A 17,309-nucleotide genomic window follows, 5' to 3' on the forward strand; every position below is an offset into this window, starting at 1 on the left:
GTGCTAGCCCGGTCTTTGTGGTATTCGCCGATTTCCCTTATGTAACCGTGCCATGTATGGTTTTTGGGTCCGGTTTCCCCTATTAACTAGACCAATTCTCTTCTTCTTAATGCAATGCGGGAGCTCCCCGCCCTCTGACGAGGTTCCGTAAAAAAAAAGAACTAAAATACATCTAGATACATCCATGCATGCGACAAGTAATTCGGAACGGAGGGAGTACTTGTGTACGAAGTGCTCAGGCGGATCGGACCCACCCACCTACTTTCACCATGGCCATGCTTATTTACCGGTAGATCTTTTTCTTTTGTCAAATAATTTTGCTCTCTTCATATATATATATATATATATTTGCACTGCCAGGCTGATGCGCCACAGGATTTTTGTTTCCAAATTTGACTAAATAAAGGCTCTCTTTTTTTGGCCAAGAATGGTTGGTCACTGTAGCAGAAAATCTAGTAATAATAGTAATAATTGGCCGTGTAAAAAGAAGTGCTCAAAGCGATCTGATCTGATGTGATCCGGATGGGACACGACGCAGTGTTGATGTTGGCTGGAAATAATTGGGAGAGCGAGAGAGATGATGTACTTGACTTAGTACCAAAGTCCTACAGTAGCTTACTATAGATGAATAGATTTTTCTTTTTCGGGCACTCAGGTCTGATCTTGCACATGTGAGATAGTACTGGGAGGTTTGAAAGGAGCCACCAGCTGGCATGCGAGGACAGTGTGGATGGAGCCCAAGTGTGTCACGGGAAGGCTTGAAGCATCATCAAGCATTATTAAGTTGAGTTGAGCAAAGCCAAAGCAAAGCAAAGCAAACAAGCAAACTTATCAGAGGGACCGGAAGAAATGTGTGATCCTGACATACTGCTTCACAAAGATGCGTTGAAGCATTAGTTGACTATATGATCGATCGTCAGTGTTGGTTGCTGGAAATTTAAATTGAAAACAGGAGCAGGGCGCGCGATCTCCTGCGTTGTTGCTCAAAGTAATTTGACACCTAATCGACCTGTCTATATATAGGTCGCCGTGGAAGAGAACGTCATGGGAATAATCACAAGCACATGGCGAGCTAGCAGGCATGTGGATTAAAAGTTTAAAGAGAACTAACCTGACCCGGTGCGCTTGGTTCCAGTTCCAGTTCCAGTTCCAGCGGACGGGCTAGTCGCCGGAGGGCAGAGCAGCTCGAAGACGACGCGTGCGTCCCAGGAGCCCTTGTCCACCGTTCGGTGTCTCCTTGTCGTCGCCGTCGCATCGTCTGCTGTTGGACTCGACTCGTCATCGAGATTCGAGAGCACAGCAGGAAGGGAATAGCGGGCCACTCCGGTGCGGTGTCTGTCTGTTGCTGGGTCGGGTACATGGGCCATACCGGCTCGCCTCATGTGTTTTTTTCTATTTTATTTAGTACTAGTAAGCATGCACGTGCAACGCACGTCACGTCTCAAACAAAACATGTTCACATGATATAATACTAAAATGATTTTTACAGAAAATTCAGATCGCTACTAAATGTTATCATGTCACTCAAATTGTATTTTCAAAAAGTGCGACAAATTTGTGATCCAACACACATATCATAAACATGTCTTCGTATAAAATTCACTGTCACATAATAATTGTATTGTAATTGCTACAAGAACATATTCTAAAAACCGCAACTAAGCTTGTTTTGAAGGTCCATCTTTTGAAGCAATGAAGGTCCATCTATAGATGCGATCAACGATGCTTCGTTCAATGTATGGGATATTGTTTTGAGCTTCATTCTCTTCGTACTTTAAAATATGCACCAAAAATTGCTTCCTCAGTTGAAAACCATCCTACATTGGCATTATACAACATTGTTATAACAAGTTGTATGTGCAATGTGTATACAAATAAGCATGGTGTAAATAATCACCTGGGGTATGGGAAAATATAGCTTTCCATCGCATAATGAGTGCATGTAATTAAAAACCAAATAACCAGACAGGGCGTTGCATACATGAAATAAACACATAATGTGCGTTGAATGAATCAATTAATATTGTAATGTGTTTAAAAGATTCATACCAGTGTGAGTTTGTTGGAGCATCAGGAACTATGCATTCCCATTTAGAGATATCGTCCTTGAATGTAGGGTTTGCAACTTCAAGCGCAAGGTTTAGATTGTCGGCCACGGTTTTAAGTACATTCTTTCCGAAAGTAGGTATTGGTATCGGATCGAAAATTGAGACAACTTTTCTATTTTGATCCAAGACAAACAATAGAAATAACCCAAATATATACCCAGGCAATAAAATCTGCAATGATGAAATAGTTTAGAAATACATAGAATATTAATTAAGACCAAGTAAAGCACTGTTACAAATGAAAAAAAATCTTACCATATCACATTGAGAGATATGATAGTCATTACTGTCAGGCCAGCTATGAAACAACCGTTTCAATGTAGCAATTTTCATATGTTCACGATGACTTGAGTCTCGTGCATAGTGGAACATGGACTAAAGTAAGAATGAGAAAATATTAGTGCAATGAGGAAAAAAAATGTAGTACATGATTATAGTAACTTACACAAAAGTTCAGATCCATATAGTGAGATGGAATGTCTCTGAGAAGCTGGACTTCGTGGCGCGCTAGTATTCGCACGGCCATATTAAAGCAATGAATATCCATGTATTCATTATTGCTTAATATGTTTTAAATTTGTCTCAAATTTAAGCTAATAGGGTACGGATCAGAGCTTTTCACCCATTCGCTCCTGTAAAATCAAAATTCTGTAAATTATAATGACATCAGAGTAATTTGTTGGAATACAAAATGAAATAAAAAATATGGCTTACTCTAGTAGAACGACATCATCAACCATACCGATGAACAAGCAAAGTTCATCTATTAAATCATCGTTTGTTGGGTTGACAGACGGTGAAAGAATAAATGACCGCGAAATGAGCTCAACTTCTATTGATGTATTTGATGTTTTGAAATTCTCAGGGGGTCTATCCAGTGGGATCTGTGTTGTTATCGTCCTCTTCCATGTCTCGATTTCTTATATTATCATCATTCAATTCTGAGTCCACTAAAATGACAGCTAGTTTTGTTCTAAAATTTGTCATATGTTCTTATTAAAACAGTAATAAGAGTTAAATAGTGATACAACATAGAATAAATATAATGATACACAGTAAAAAATACACGTGTAGGAATGTCAGACAACATATCTCCTGTGAAGTACTCCATAAAATTTACCATCCACAGACCACAAGATGACCTGCTCCATTACAAATATAAAAATTAAATAAACTCAATCATTTTTAATCAAATTTATAGATATTTGTATAAAACAACTTTTAGAATCATCAAATGATCATGACTGAAACAAGCCATGATGAAAACAAAATTTTCACAAACTTAGTGAACCGGACATGCCCTATGAAATATAATGTGTATTTAGAAGATCTAATATAGTACAGTGTATTTTTGTTCGGACAACGCCACACTCACTCAAAGCTCAGTCAAACTCCCACCGCCCCCTCATTTCTCCTTTCCTCCCCATTCTTCCCTCATTCGTGGCCACAACATCCCCATCCACAGGCGGCGGCCCGGCGATCTGCTCTGCGCCGCCCCTCACTCCTCCCGGCGACGCCGGGGCGTGCGCTCTCCTCTTCCTCCCCATGGCCGCCTTGGTCCCCATCACCTACGCCCGCTCTGGCAGCCCCCAACCCTAGTTCTCTGACACCCCGTAGGGAGAGGAGGAGTGAGGCTTCTGGGCAAGGAGGTGCTGCTGGTGGTGCTGTTGGGCGAGGAGGCACTTGATGTGCGTTCGCCGGCGCTGGATCCGTGTGCGCCGGCGCTTGATCTGCTCCGTCGTGGCTCCGGCGACCTTACCCTGTGGCTCCGGGACAGGAAGGCTATCCCGACGACATACAGGTCTGCCCCCTTCTCCTCTCCTATTGGATTTCTTCTTCTTCCCTTCCCTGAGATGGTGTTTGTGCTGGGCTGCAGGAGACCTCAACACGCCAATGGATGCAGCCAGCCTCCAACTCACCAGGCACCTGCACCAACTTGATGTAGGGAGAGGAGGAGTGAGGCTTCTCTCACGGGATGACGCCCAGCCATGGGGCAGCAGCAACCCAAGGTAAAGCCTCCCTCTACCTCTCTCTCGTTTTGATTTCATAGGTCTGGTTCCCTGACTTTTCTGCTGCTCTAGATTCACTTGCATGCTTGACTGAATCTAGTTGCTCTCAGGCCCTAGTGTTCAATGAGATAGGCATTGCACTGTTTACCAATTTAATTTGCTTGCCTACAGCCACATGGTCCAGAGATAGAATTGAGATATTCAGACTAAGTTTAATGATTTGCTGGTCATAATTACTGAATTTCGCTTGGTGCTATCACTGTCGGCCTCTAGTGCTGAATCAGTTGGACACTGTACTGTTTACCAATTTAATTTGCTTGCTTGCCGCCACATGGTCCAGAGATAGAAATTCAGATATTGAGACTAAAGTTTAATGATTTGCTGGTCATAATTGGTTCAGTGACTAAATCTGTCCCCAGACTGTCAAAATTGTATGTCAAAGCTAAAAAACTATCAAAACTTTGCTTTCAAGATGAGCCTAAATTCAGTAAGATGTGTGCGCAGCTTGCTTTCAAGATTGTTAAACTACTCCATGTTTATTTAAACTAATTCCTCCTACAGATTGCTGTCAAAATAAGCAATATATATAATGAAGAATGAAGTTCATCTTTATTACCTTGTGATACACCCAGCTGTGTTTGTGCCCCACTGATCTCAGCAGAGGCAATTTTCTTCTGTTTGTAGGCCTCACGTTGTCTCTTATTAATCTCATCCTTATTTGGTGCATACCGCTCTCTATCCCTCTGCCTTTTTACTTCTTTAGGGTCTGCAATCAATGTCACAATTCAGCAGTTGGGGTACAAAAACTGAAATTGGGTGGTTGTGTAATGCTCATCACCCAACGATTGGTTGTTGCTTATATCCTGGAACGGGGTGCGCGCCCTGTTGGGACTGGTTGGGGCCATATGAAGTCCTTCAACCCTGTGAATGTCAAGAATGGTATCACACAATTGTAACTGAAGGAATACTATTACCACAACTCAGACAGAGTAGTGTTTTATGTTCAACTCCATCCTACTGTTTAACATGAAAGCTTTGTTAATACTCAGTCAAAAGCTGAATTCCTTTTGCATTAATATATATACCTGCAATAATGATTCGGGATGTAGTAGTTTGTAATGCTATTCATGTAGGTGTATCTCAGAGTGACTTTATGTGTGTTCATATTTGGAACTGAGAATTGAACCTGTTCATATGCAGCTTGATGAGGCATTTAGGTGAGGTCAGTACAATGCTCATTTGACAAGGATTCATGAAACGACGTCAGGTTTAGGTCAGGTACGGACAACAGGGATTGTTAGCATATGTCATGTCATAATTCACCAGTGCATACACTTTCCTTGTTCTTCATAATTTTATTCAGTCAAAACAATTGATGGATCACATGAACAGGTTGAGAAAGGAGCAGGGTGGAGGCGTCTTCTAGCCTAACGAAGCCTTGGCGGCAGCGGCATGTAAAAGCCTTTCGAACTTCAGATCAGAGAAGAGCATGCACCTATGTCGGCGAGGAGCTCCTCGTCGCGGCCGTGGCAGGGCGTCTATGCGGCTGCACCTGTGTTGGGGAACAACACGTCGTCGTGGCCGTCATCGAGTGACTCGGTGACCTCGTCGCCACGGCCGTCGTCGGGTGCCTCGGCGGCTACGCAGGGCAGCGACGTCGCGGCCGTCGTCGGGTGCCTTAGCGGCTGCGCAGGGCAGCGACGGGGCATGTAATCTGGACGTCGAGCCTGGATTGATTCCCGCTAATTTAGCTCAGTTGTTTCCGTGTATGACTCATTTGTTTTCCGTGTATGACTCTCCGTGTAATTTGGGCGTGGGTTCTTACCCTTTTTTTTTTGAGAAAAGGACGTGGATTTACCTGTAGACTCGTGCGGGCGTGGGTTGTTTTACGGGCAGAGTTTTCGTCCTCTGTCATCAAGTTCTCTCGTTTAATAGTAGTGTAGACTAATAGAAACATTACGCAATGATACAAACAGGGTGAGGCCCTCACATATCGAAATCAAGTTGAATGAGTAGCTTGTTCAGAGGTACTCCTTCCATTCCGAATTACTTGTCGCATGTATGGATGTATCTAGATGTATTTTAGTTCTAAATACATTCATTTTCGCGACGAGTAATTTGGGATGGAGGGAGTACCACCGTGAGGAGCTAATTTGAGTGGCTGTCCGCTGGAGATAAGAACATGAATTTTTTTCACATGAGGGTTAGTCTCCGGCGGAAGAAAAACATGATTAAAGCCCTCACAAATGCGCTTGGGGTCCAAGTTGATGATCCAGAAGAACTCAAGGGCATGGTCTCCTCTTTTTATGAAGAAACATCAGAGGGCGTGGACAATGTTGAGGTTGTTTTATCGCATGTGCCGTGCAGGGTCACCCAAGGTATGAATGTAGCTCTTTGTGCACCATATACTAATGAGGAGGTGAAGTGTGCGCTGTTCCAGATGTTTCCAACAAAGGCCCCTGGCCCTGGCCCGGATGGATTCCGTGCACACTTTTATCACAGACATTGGGATCTGTATGGGGAAGAAATTACTAATGTTGTGCTGAAAATCATAAAAGGAGAAGAAAGCGTGGAGAGCATCAATGACACTGTCCTAATTTTGATTCCAAAGGTCCTTAATCCTACACAACTCACCCAATCGCTATGAGACTTTTCGTTGTCGGAATTTTTTCTCACCGGATAATTTGGCACTACCATGCCAACGTAATGATTCAAAACTATACTACGTAGGGCCTGGGAGTGTTTGTCTGTAAATATGAATAACTAAACAAGCATTGTTTGGCAAAACGAGAATATGCTAAGTTAAGCTGGAGTTTAGGCGCTCTGGCCAAACGCAATACAGACTTCGTGAGAAACCTGCTGAAGTGTGTGTGTGTGTGTGTACACGGTACTTTTGTTTCCATATTTGAATGAATAAAGACTATTTTCTTTTTTTTTTCTGGCCAAAAATGGTTCGTCACGGTAGTAGAAAGTCTACTAGTGGTAATACTTGGCCGTGTAAAAAGGGCACAGCATGGTCGTGTAAAAAGTGCTAAAATCGATTGGGATAAGTATATTTTTCGTCCTCGAACTCTTCCGAGAGTTTAGAAATCGTCCCTTAACTCTAAACTGGAGAGTTTTCGTTCCTCAACTACCAAAACCAGATAGTTTTCGTCCCTCGTGCCACTTTGGGCGGTGGCCGGGATGAATAGTAAAATTGAAAAAATAGCAAAAGAAAATCAAAAAAATCTGAAATTTTATAGCATCGAAGGTAATCTGGTGCTCAAGACCCGTGCAAATTTTTGTGGTATTTCGACATTCGAGCAGCTCGTGGGAAACAAAAAACTGTAAATATGTAGTCGGTGAACAGTAAATTAAAAAATAGCAAAAAAAACATGAAACATTTTGGCATCAAAGATGCTCAGGTACGCAAGATGCATGCAAAAATTCGTGATCAAATGACATACGAGGAGCTCTAGCCAAAAAAAATAGCGCACTTTTTCAAAAAAATAAATCTGAGCCAAAATTTATTTTTTGTCACGAGTTCGTACAATACCCAACATCACGAAAATTTGCACGCACGTTGGGCACCCAAGTCTCTTTTATGCCAAAAAAATTCATACTGCTTTGAAATTTTTTGCTATTTATTTTGAATTTACTGTTCACTGACGTACATATTTGTAGTTTTTTGTTTGCCACGAGCTGCTCGAATATCAAAACACCACAAAATTTTGCATGTGTCTTGTGCACCAAAGTATCTTCGATGCTGTAAATTTTCAGATTCTTTTGATTTTTGTTGCTATTTTTTCGATTTTACTGTTCACCGATTTACTGTTTACCCCGGAATAAAACCGCCCGAAGCGGCACGAGGGACGAAAACTATCCAGTTTTGATAGTCGAGGGATAAAAACTCTCCGGTTTAGAGTTGAGGGACGATTTTTAAACTCTAGGAAGAGTTCGAGGACGAAAAGTATACTTATCCCAAATCGATTTGATCCGGATGGGACACACTCTGTTGATGTTGCCTGGTAATAATTGGGAGAGCGAGAGAGATCTGGTCTGGATTTTCCTTGATCGACTTGACCTACCAAAGTCTCACAGTAGCTTACTATAGATGAATAGGTTTTTCTTTTTTGGGCACTCAGGCACCATTTCCAAGACAGAAGAGAAGCAAGCAATGGATTGAACAACTAGCGCGAAAGCCGTTGCGCGTTAGCGCATCCGTTTTCTTGCTTGATTTTTATACCTTTTTTGAAGTGATCTATCTAAGTAGAAAAGGATAATCTTGCACATGTTAGATGGTGAAGTTTGAAAGGAGTCACCAGCTGGCATGAGCGGATAATGTGGATGGAGCCCAAGGGAGTCACGGGAAGGCAGTACCTGCTTTGTCATGGTCACCAGAGCAGCAGCACTGTGATTATCTGTTCAAATTAATGTGTTGTCAGACTTGCTTCATTTTACACAATTTGCTTGCAAGAATAGATCCATGGACATATAGAAAAACCTAGTGCTCACATTTACATGTAGTCTAGCTTGTGCGTTAGGGCATCTCCAACAACAACCCGCAAATTTCCTCCCGCGTCCGTCCGCGGACAGCGGGACCAGTCCGTGGACACGGATGCGGGAGGACGACATTCAACCATAGCCGCATACATTTCAAACTCTTTTTCAACAAACCGGATGACGTTCATGCAAACAAGACCGGATTTTATATAAACATGACAGATTTCATATAAACACGGTCCAGACTTCATATAAACATGACGGATTTCATTACATGTACATCAACTAAGCGGTGCTAGTCCGGCTCCGGACGTATAATTTACAGTAGAGTAAGCATTATATGAAACCGAGGCATCGAGCCAATAAAATTTGTAAATGGCCATGCAACAATGGAGCCACAAAACAGAGCTGTCTATCAGAGTGGTCTATTAAAAGACCATAGTCTTGATTGTACAGTAAAGCCTAGAAAACAACAGATAAATAGATAGATCAACCTAACCGTTCCAATCTTAAAAAATTCTTCATGAGACAACTCCAAAGAGTATGTCATTAATATCAGATGTCACAGAACAGAGCTGTTGAGTCTACCTGGGATCCGACTTTGCTGATGGTCCATGATTGTTCTGCGCTATACTGTTCAACAAGGTGATCATTCTCGGCGACGTCTTTCATTGGCGGGCACCTCCATTTGGCACCGATCCTCGCCACATCCGCTCCCTTGGCTCCAGGCATGGCGACGGCTTCGGTGAGCGGCTGAGACTAGACATGGTGACCATGGCTGACAAAAAAACATTTGCAACAATAGTCTCTTCAACAAATTCAATTCCGCCTAATATAATTTGTTGTTAGATCAACAACGGTGATATTTATGCAAAGGTTTTGACATCAAATGTGCGAGCAACATAATAGGAGACAAAATGCGATGGTTGACTAACTCCGACAGGTGTGGCAGTTGTCAGCAAGGAAAATCATCTCACGCATAAAAGCTATTGTTGTATGACTAAAAAAACGAATCAACGATTGCTCGTGTTTGTTTTTTCTGGCGGAGCTGGCTCATGGCACGAACCTAACATGCTGAAGTTATTATAGCATTCATTGTACACACTTGATTAGAGAGAAGTGTACATGCAAGTAGCATGACAGTAATGTTGCGTTAAGCACTCAGTTAATTATTTCTATATGCATCACCATTTGTATCAATATACATCAACCGTACAATTTCAAATGCTAATTTGTAGGTAAGAAGCCTTATGTACAACACCAATTTCAAATGCTAATTTGAAGGTAAGAAGCCTTATGTATAGGACCAACAAGCTCCAATAAGTAGATTTCACAACAGAGACCCTACAACGTTCTCATAAGGACGGATATAACTTACCAAGTCAGTAACAATATAGTAAGCATAGTATGGAACTGAGGCATCTCAGGGGAATATAAAAATTGGAAATTTTATTGTAACTTAGGAAGTTATTATCATTCGTGACACATTAATTATCATAGAACTAGTTTCGCAAAATGACACACTTGATTAGAGGGCAGGTGAACAAATAAGTAGCAGGTTAATGCTACATTAAGGACTTTAGTTAAATATCACCACTTGTTCAGTAATTCAGTATACAACAATAGTATATTGTCAGAAGTCTCATTACTCAATTTTTTTATGTTACCATTGGGCGTAGTCATCCCGTTACCATTGCTGGCCATAACTTTTTGTCTCATCGATTAAATCGCGGACATACCGTCGTTGTTAACACTAGTACCATTAATTTTTAGTTTGATTATCTAATTGTTGTGAGAACTACTATAATAGTCAAATGAACAAAGCTCAGCCTTGGGACACTTGAATTCTAAATGTTATGATTTGATAGCAATTTCTAAGACGAAGAAAGCAACACCGCAACCAATGGTACACACGGGGATCTAGGACAAAATAATCGTGGCCACATCATACATTCTTGAATTATCTTTTTTGTCTTTGTAAATTTAGAAACATTGATAAAGTTATTTGCTAGTTTCGTGCAGTACAAAGGACTCTACCAAGTTCGAAAGTTCAGTAAATATTTAGGTGTGGTATGGATAAAGATGGATGCATTCCAATTCATTAGTGACCTAAATTAATTTTGTTGAGTAGGACAGCACCTTCACTTTGATTAGATAAATAACATAAATTAATTTGGTGGAGTGAGATCCATCTTAAGGAAAGAGTTTCTTAAATGTCTCAAACTAAAACAAAAAGGAAACAGATTCTTATGGCATTGTTAATTGTTCTAGTTATTTTTGGAATGTTCTTTGTGGGTATTGGAATATATTATTTAACATTATATGGGAAGTAACGAATTGAAAACAATGCATTCAATGAAAAACTATATCATAGAGTAAAAATATTTACTATCAAAATGGCATGTTGGCTCACTCATTGTAACCCACTAGGTCGAGAAAACATTTGATTTGACAATATCGAACGGCTCAACCTTAATGCGGGTATAGAATCACCTGATGTCCGGCCTGCCCGCCACTCCGGGTCCAGGTCTCGTGCTTCCTAGCATGGAATCCCTCGCCGCCCCCTCTCCGGTACCTCTTCTTCGCCGCAAATCTTCCGATTTCTTGTACTATTTAGTATGGTTGTGCTAGTGCGCCGCTTTTACCGTTCGGTCTTTTGTTTGGGGATGCGCTATTCGTGAAACGCGTCCGTGCGTGCGTTCCACCGAAAACTCTGTGTGTGTGTGTGTGTGTGTGTGTGTGTGTGTGTGTGTTTGTTTTTCATTAATCTATTTTCAAGGTTTTTACGCACATGGTTTCGTGGGGAGGGTTCAAAACGCGTCCTCATGTCCAAAACAGAGTAGCATAGGGTCGAGTAACATGTCGATTTGCCCTGCTTAAGAGGAGGAACCTTTTCTTTTTTCTACACTTTTTTTTTATTTGCTGCAAATCTGACTAGTTTTTAGGATTGACGAATAGGCAACTTTACCTTGCATCTGCATCCTGCGTGTGCAGTGTACTGATCGATCGGATTTGCGGGCTTTGTGCAGTTGGATCGGGCAACAAGATGGAGTCCGTTCGACAATTGGCGCGGTGCCGCCGTGTGGACGGCAAGAAGTGGCGGTGTGCCAACGACGCTGCCTCCGGCTCCAAGTTTTGCGAGCGCCATTCAAGAAAGCGCGTGAAAACACTGTTCATCCCCCAGTCCCAACCGCCGGCCGCCTCCGGCTCCAAGTTCTACGAGCACCGTTCAAGAAAGCCGCAGCTCGTCCCCGAGTCCCAACTGCCGGCCGCCTCGTCCTCCTCTGCCACAGGGTCGTACCTACCGGTAAATTTGTATATCTCCGTTATACCTCACATGAGTAACCCCCTGTGCAAATAACATTGATCTAATAGATGATTCTCCTAGTCCGATGTGCCGCGCCTCACCACGGCCACTATCGGCGGCAATGGGTTTCAGACCCATTCCGCCATTGGTGGCGACAACATGTCCTTCTCCTCGTCCTCGGCGCTGGAGGCAAACATGTTGGAACATGCAAAGATTTGAGGTGCACATGCACATTTCAAATTAATTAACTTGCATGTGTTTGTGTCCAGTCTGAAACTCAGGTACACTGCTCGTGGAATAAGCTATGTGGCAGATGAGCAGAGTCAGCTCATAACACCGCTTTCAAGCTACCCTCGGCTTGAAGCTGACTTCTTGCTAGGTCAGAACTACACCGTCAAGGCCGAGCGACAGCAGCCGCTTTTATTTCCGGGGTGCGGCGTCGACCTCCGGACCATGGACTCCACAAAGCAGGAGGAGAATTTTGCCGTGGATAAAGAGTGAATGCAGCCATGCATGATGGTGTGCCTTTGCATTACCCACCAAGATTAACATCACCGTCGCGCACCTGTGCGACTAGCCTACCAGGCAACCTCTTATTTAAACACGACGACTCACAATAGTTTCAAATATGCTTATTTCCCACAATTACAAAATTCAAGATGGTTCCAAATTTTGAAAAACCTTCATATTATTTTTCATAAAAATGTAACTTCAATTATCAGATTGACACGTGTCTTGAATAAAAAGAAATTTGTGTGAAATGTATGTGGAATGTTTCTAGAACTGATTGAATATAAAAATAATTGAAATGTGTTAAATCTACAAATTATATTTGTACATTGTTTTGAACCAATTAAAAAAATTAATAGTTGTATGGAATGCTTCTGAAATTGATTAAAAAATAATGATAATAATAACACAGAAATAATGATAGTTGTATGGAATGCTTCTGAAAATGACACAGAAATAATGAAGGATTTGTGTAAGAATATACCCATTGGACGAAGACATATTTAGTTTTATTTTTTTCCTTGATAATAATAACATAAACCAAACTCATTTCAGATATTGTTTTGTGATTAGCATGAATGAATCCACAACCCCCCGGCGACTACTAAGTTTGGTTTGAATTGGTCGTCGCCCAAATATTGTGGTGTGGCTGTCTGTTTTGAAATTTGAATCTGTTGGAGAAGAGGGGGTTGGAAAACTTGGGCAGAACACACAGTACACTTTGTGAGAAGCAAGCAAACAAGTTATTGCGGGATACTGACGTACCAATTGAATTCTAGGAGTACGTTTGATGAAAGATGCATGAACCAGGGATGGGGCCGGATGGGGATGGAGGGAAGAAACGCATTGGATGCCATGCCCTGCCCTGCCCTGCTCTGCTCTCGAGTAGAGTAGTTGGCCCGCCGTGTTAATTTCTACCCTCTGTCTCTCTCGCCCAGCATTATTTATGACTGACTGCGCGCTCTTGTGCGTTTGTTGGTGAGCAATGAATGACCTGAGTATTTGTTTGTGAAGAGCCAAGGCAAGGCAAGGCAAGGCAAGCCAAGCCAACAAACAAATACTCCAGCCATGCCAACCCAAGCCAGGGAGGGAGGGAGGGAGGCTACCTCGTGGTCTTGGGCACACAACTACTCCTACTCGGTGGCAGTGGCAGTGGCATAAGCACAAGCACATGGCGGGCGGGCAGGTGGATGAGGGCTGACCTGACATGACCCGGCGGCTTGCTTCCAGTTCCAGTTCCTGTTCCAGCACGGCGGAGGCAAGGCCGGCCTGGAAGACGACGCACGCGTCTTCGTCTTGCTCACCGTTCGTCCCCTCGCCGGCGCCGCCATCGTTTGCCGTTGAACTCGCCAGGAACAGAGCAGAGAAGGATGGAAGGCTTGGTCGATGATGAATTGTTGCACGGCCACCAGGTACATGGGCCTGACCGCTTTGGCCCATCCGCTTCTTCTTTTCTCTCAACGTCTCAAAAAAAAACCCTACTCTTTTTCTCTATTTGCACACAACCCGTGTTACTACGCATTTCGCTCAAAGAAAACTAATTTAAAACACACTCTGCTAAAAACAACTAATTTAAACACATGGTAATTTATTTTCATGCAAAAATAACTGTACTGGTTTGATTAAGAATCTTCCACTTACACTTGATCATGTAGTGTTGCAAGTGATCGTACTGCCTAACTTGGAAAATTCTGAGATATCAATAATATTGTAAACCTTAAAATAACAATGCAATCTTTTTGAGTACCCAAGTTTTAAAAACATGATTTTTTTTGTTAATTTCACTGTATTAAACATACTTATTTTTAAAAATTCAAATGTTTGTAATACTAATGTAATACAGAATATTCAAAAAATCTTTCCGTGCTGATTTGAAATTTTGAATATGTCTATAGTGGTGCCATTTATTCGATAGAACTAGGGGCCACGGTAATATTTTTGAACACCATGTCAATGCCTAAAACGGTCCTAATTTTAAAAAACTAGAATGGCAATTTTCAGTAACCTGATGGGAATAGTTTCTAGCGTTCAAAGTTGTATTTTCGGGGCCTATTATCATTGTTTTTGTGAACTATTTTGATGAAGTCATCGTGCACTTGGTGTGCGCTAGATGAAATAGTGATGTATGGATTATTCTATGAATTATTTGAATTATTTTTCTGTGGATTATTTGAATGCGCAAACAAGTACTGCCAAGACCCCATTTCTGCAATTTCAAAAAACGTTTCTGCAATGCCAAAATAAACGAAGAAACAAAAAAACAGAAAACAGAAAACAGAAAATAAATTTAGAAAGAAGAAAAATAAACAGAAAAGCGGAAAAAGAAGAAAAGAAAAAAACGAAAAACAAAAAAACCCAAGAAGAAACAGGAAAGCCGGTCCAACAGAAAAAACGGTCCATGTCGCTAGTGGGCCGGCCCATGTAATGGGCCAGCTCATGTAGCTAGCTCGGTCCTGTTCCCTGTGCGTTTCTTCGACAATTTATTTGCCGCAACTAGCGTCAAATAGAATATTCCAGGAATGGTGGCCCGCTCGGTCCTGTAGTTGCTGCAGGGCCGGAATGGTACATACATGGGCCCGCCCGGCTGGCTTCTATTTTGTTTTCTTTATTATGCGTCACAACGTAAATTATGTTTATGTGAAAAAACCTGTCATTTAGAAACATTTGTGAACATTCTTTAGAAAATAATATTTCAAAGAAATGGTAATCTTTTTAAAACATGTGAACATTTTTCTATAACTATGAACTTTTCTTAAAAAAAGTGAACATTTTTCTATAACTATGAACTTTTTTTAAAAAGTGAACATTTTCTAATAATTTCATGAGCATCTTATAAAATTATGGATATTTAAATAGCATGAACAATTTATAAGAAAATAAATACCAAAAATGCAAAATTTAATAATAGAACTGGTAGATAAACAATAGAAGATTTTGTTTTTGAAAAAACGGGTTAGAAGAACCTTCTAGAACTTTTCTAAAACCGGAAAAACAGACAATTTATCGCACTGAGAGGCAAATAGGGTTTGCGCGACCAACGTCTTATGCTAACAATAGTATAATTTCTTTTTTTATGGTCAATAGTATAATTTCTGCCATGTGCATGTCGAGAAAAACTGCTGTAGAAATTACAGCAACCACGAAGTTCTGGAAAGAAAAGCAAGTAACGCTAAAGTAAAAACCTAAATAAGTGGGCGCTTCCTAAATTAAGTAGCCGCTGGTTTTCTTTGAAGCAAGTATGCCCTAGAGGCAATAATAAAGTTATTATTTATTTACTTATTTCATGATAAATATTTATTATTCATGCTAGAATTGTATTAACCGGAAACATAATACATGTGTGAATAAATAGACAAACATAGTGTCACTAATATGCCTCTACTTGACTAACTTGTTTATCAAAGATGGTTATGTTTCCTAGCCATGGACAAAAGAGTTGTCATTTGATTAACGAGATCACATCATTAGGAGAATGATGTGATTGACTTGACCCATTCCGTTAGCCTAGCACTTGATCGTTTAGTATGTTGCTATTGCTTTCTTCATGACTTATACATGTTCCTGTAACTATGAGATTATGCAACTCCCGTTTACCGGAGGAACACTTTGTGTGCTACCAAACGTCACAACGTAACTGGGTGATTATAAAGGAGCTCTACAGGTGTCTCCGAAGGTACATGTTGGGTTGGCGTATTTCGAGATTAGGTTTTGTCACTCCGATTGTTGGAGAGGTATCTCTGGGCCCTCTCGGTAATGCACATCACTATAAGCCTTGCAAGCAATGTAGCCAATGAGTTAGTTACGGAATGATGCATTACGTAACGAGTAAAGAGACTTGCCGGTAACGAGATTGAACTAGGTATTGGATACCGACGATCGAATCTCGGGCAAGTAACATACCGATGACAAAGGGAACAACGTATGTTGTTATGCGGTTTGACCGATAAAGATCTTCGTAGAATATGTGGGAGCCAATATGAGCATCCAGGTTCCGCTATTGGTTATTGACCGGAAACGTGTCTCGGACATGTCTACATAGTTCTCGAACCCGTAGGGTCCGCACGCTTAACGTTACGATGACAGTTTTATTATGAGTTTATAAGTTTAGATGTACCAAAGTTTGTTCGGAGTCCCGGATGTGATCACGGACATGACGAGGAGTCTCGAAATGGTCGAGATATAAAGATTGATATATTGGAAGCCTATATTTGGATATCGGAATGGTTTCGGGTGAAATCGGGATTTTACCGGAACACCGGGGGGTTACCGGAACCCTCCCGGGGGTTAATGTGCCTTAGTGGGCCATGAGGGAGAAGAGGAGGGCCAGACAGGGCAGGCCGCACGCCCCCTCCCCCCTAGTCCGAATAGGACAAGGAAGGGGGGGCGGCGCCCCCCTTTCCTCTTTCCTCTCCCTCCTTTTCCTTCTCCACCAAGGCAAGAGGGGGGAGTCCTACTCCCAGGCGCACCCCTAGGGGGCCGGCCGCACCTCCCCCTCCCTCCTTTATATACGGGGGCAGGGGGCACCCTAGAACACACAAGTTGATCTTGAAGATCGTTCCTTAGCCGTGTGCGGTGCCCCCCTCCACCATATTCCACCCCGGTCATATCGTCGCGGAGTTTAGGCGAAGCCCTGCGCCGGTAGAACATCATCATCGTCACCACGCCGTCGTGCTGACGGAAATCATCCCCAACACTTTGCTGGATCGGAGTCCGGGGATCGTCATCGAGCTGAACGTGCGCTGAACTCGGAGGTGCCGTACGTTCGGTACTTGGATCGGTCGGATCGTGAAGACGTACGAATACATCAACCGCGTTGTCATAACGCTTCCGCTTACGGTATACAAGGGTACGTGGACAATACTCTCACATCTCGTTGCTATGCATCACCATGAT

General features: G+C 42.1%; 1 protein-coding gene across 1 annotated transcript; it reads right to left on the minus strand.

Moving 5' to 3' along the window:
* Positions 1–9,159: 9,159 nt before the first annotated feature.
* On the minus strand, positions 9,160–13,856 carry LOC119360421. The gene is made up of 2 exons (XM_037626068.1): positions 13,619–13,856; positions 9,160–9,377 (listed from the first exon to the last, which is right to left on the minus strand). Exons 1-2 carry the CDS (start codon positions 13,854–13,856, stop codon positions 9,268–9,270), a joined length of 348 nt encoding a protein of 115 aa, XP_037481965.1. The 3' UTR covers positions 9,160–9,267.
* Positions 13,857–17,309: the final 3,453 nt, after the last annotated feature.

Source organism: Triticum dicoccoides, chromosome 2B (assembly GCF_002162155.2).
Source record: "Triticum dicoccoides isolate Atlit2015 ecotype Zavitan chromosome 2B, WEW_v2.0, whole genome shotgun sequence".
Classification (NCBI taxonomy): Eukaryota; Viridiplantae; Streptophyta; class Magnoliopsida; order Poales; family Poaceae; genus Triticum; species Triticum dicoccoides.

Excerpts from the sequence above, each read along its gene's own strand:
- LOC119360421 (XM_037626068.1), bottom strand. The coding sequence starts at position 13,856 with ATGGGCCAAAGCGGTCAGGCCCATGTACCTGGTGGCCGTGCAACAATT. Across the intron at positions 9,378-13,618 it reads AAGCCGCCGGGTCATGTCAG|CCATGGTCACCATGTCTAGT; the intron begins GTCAGCCCTCAT and ends TTTTTTTGTCAG.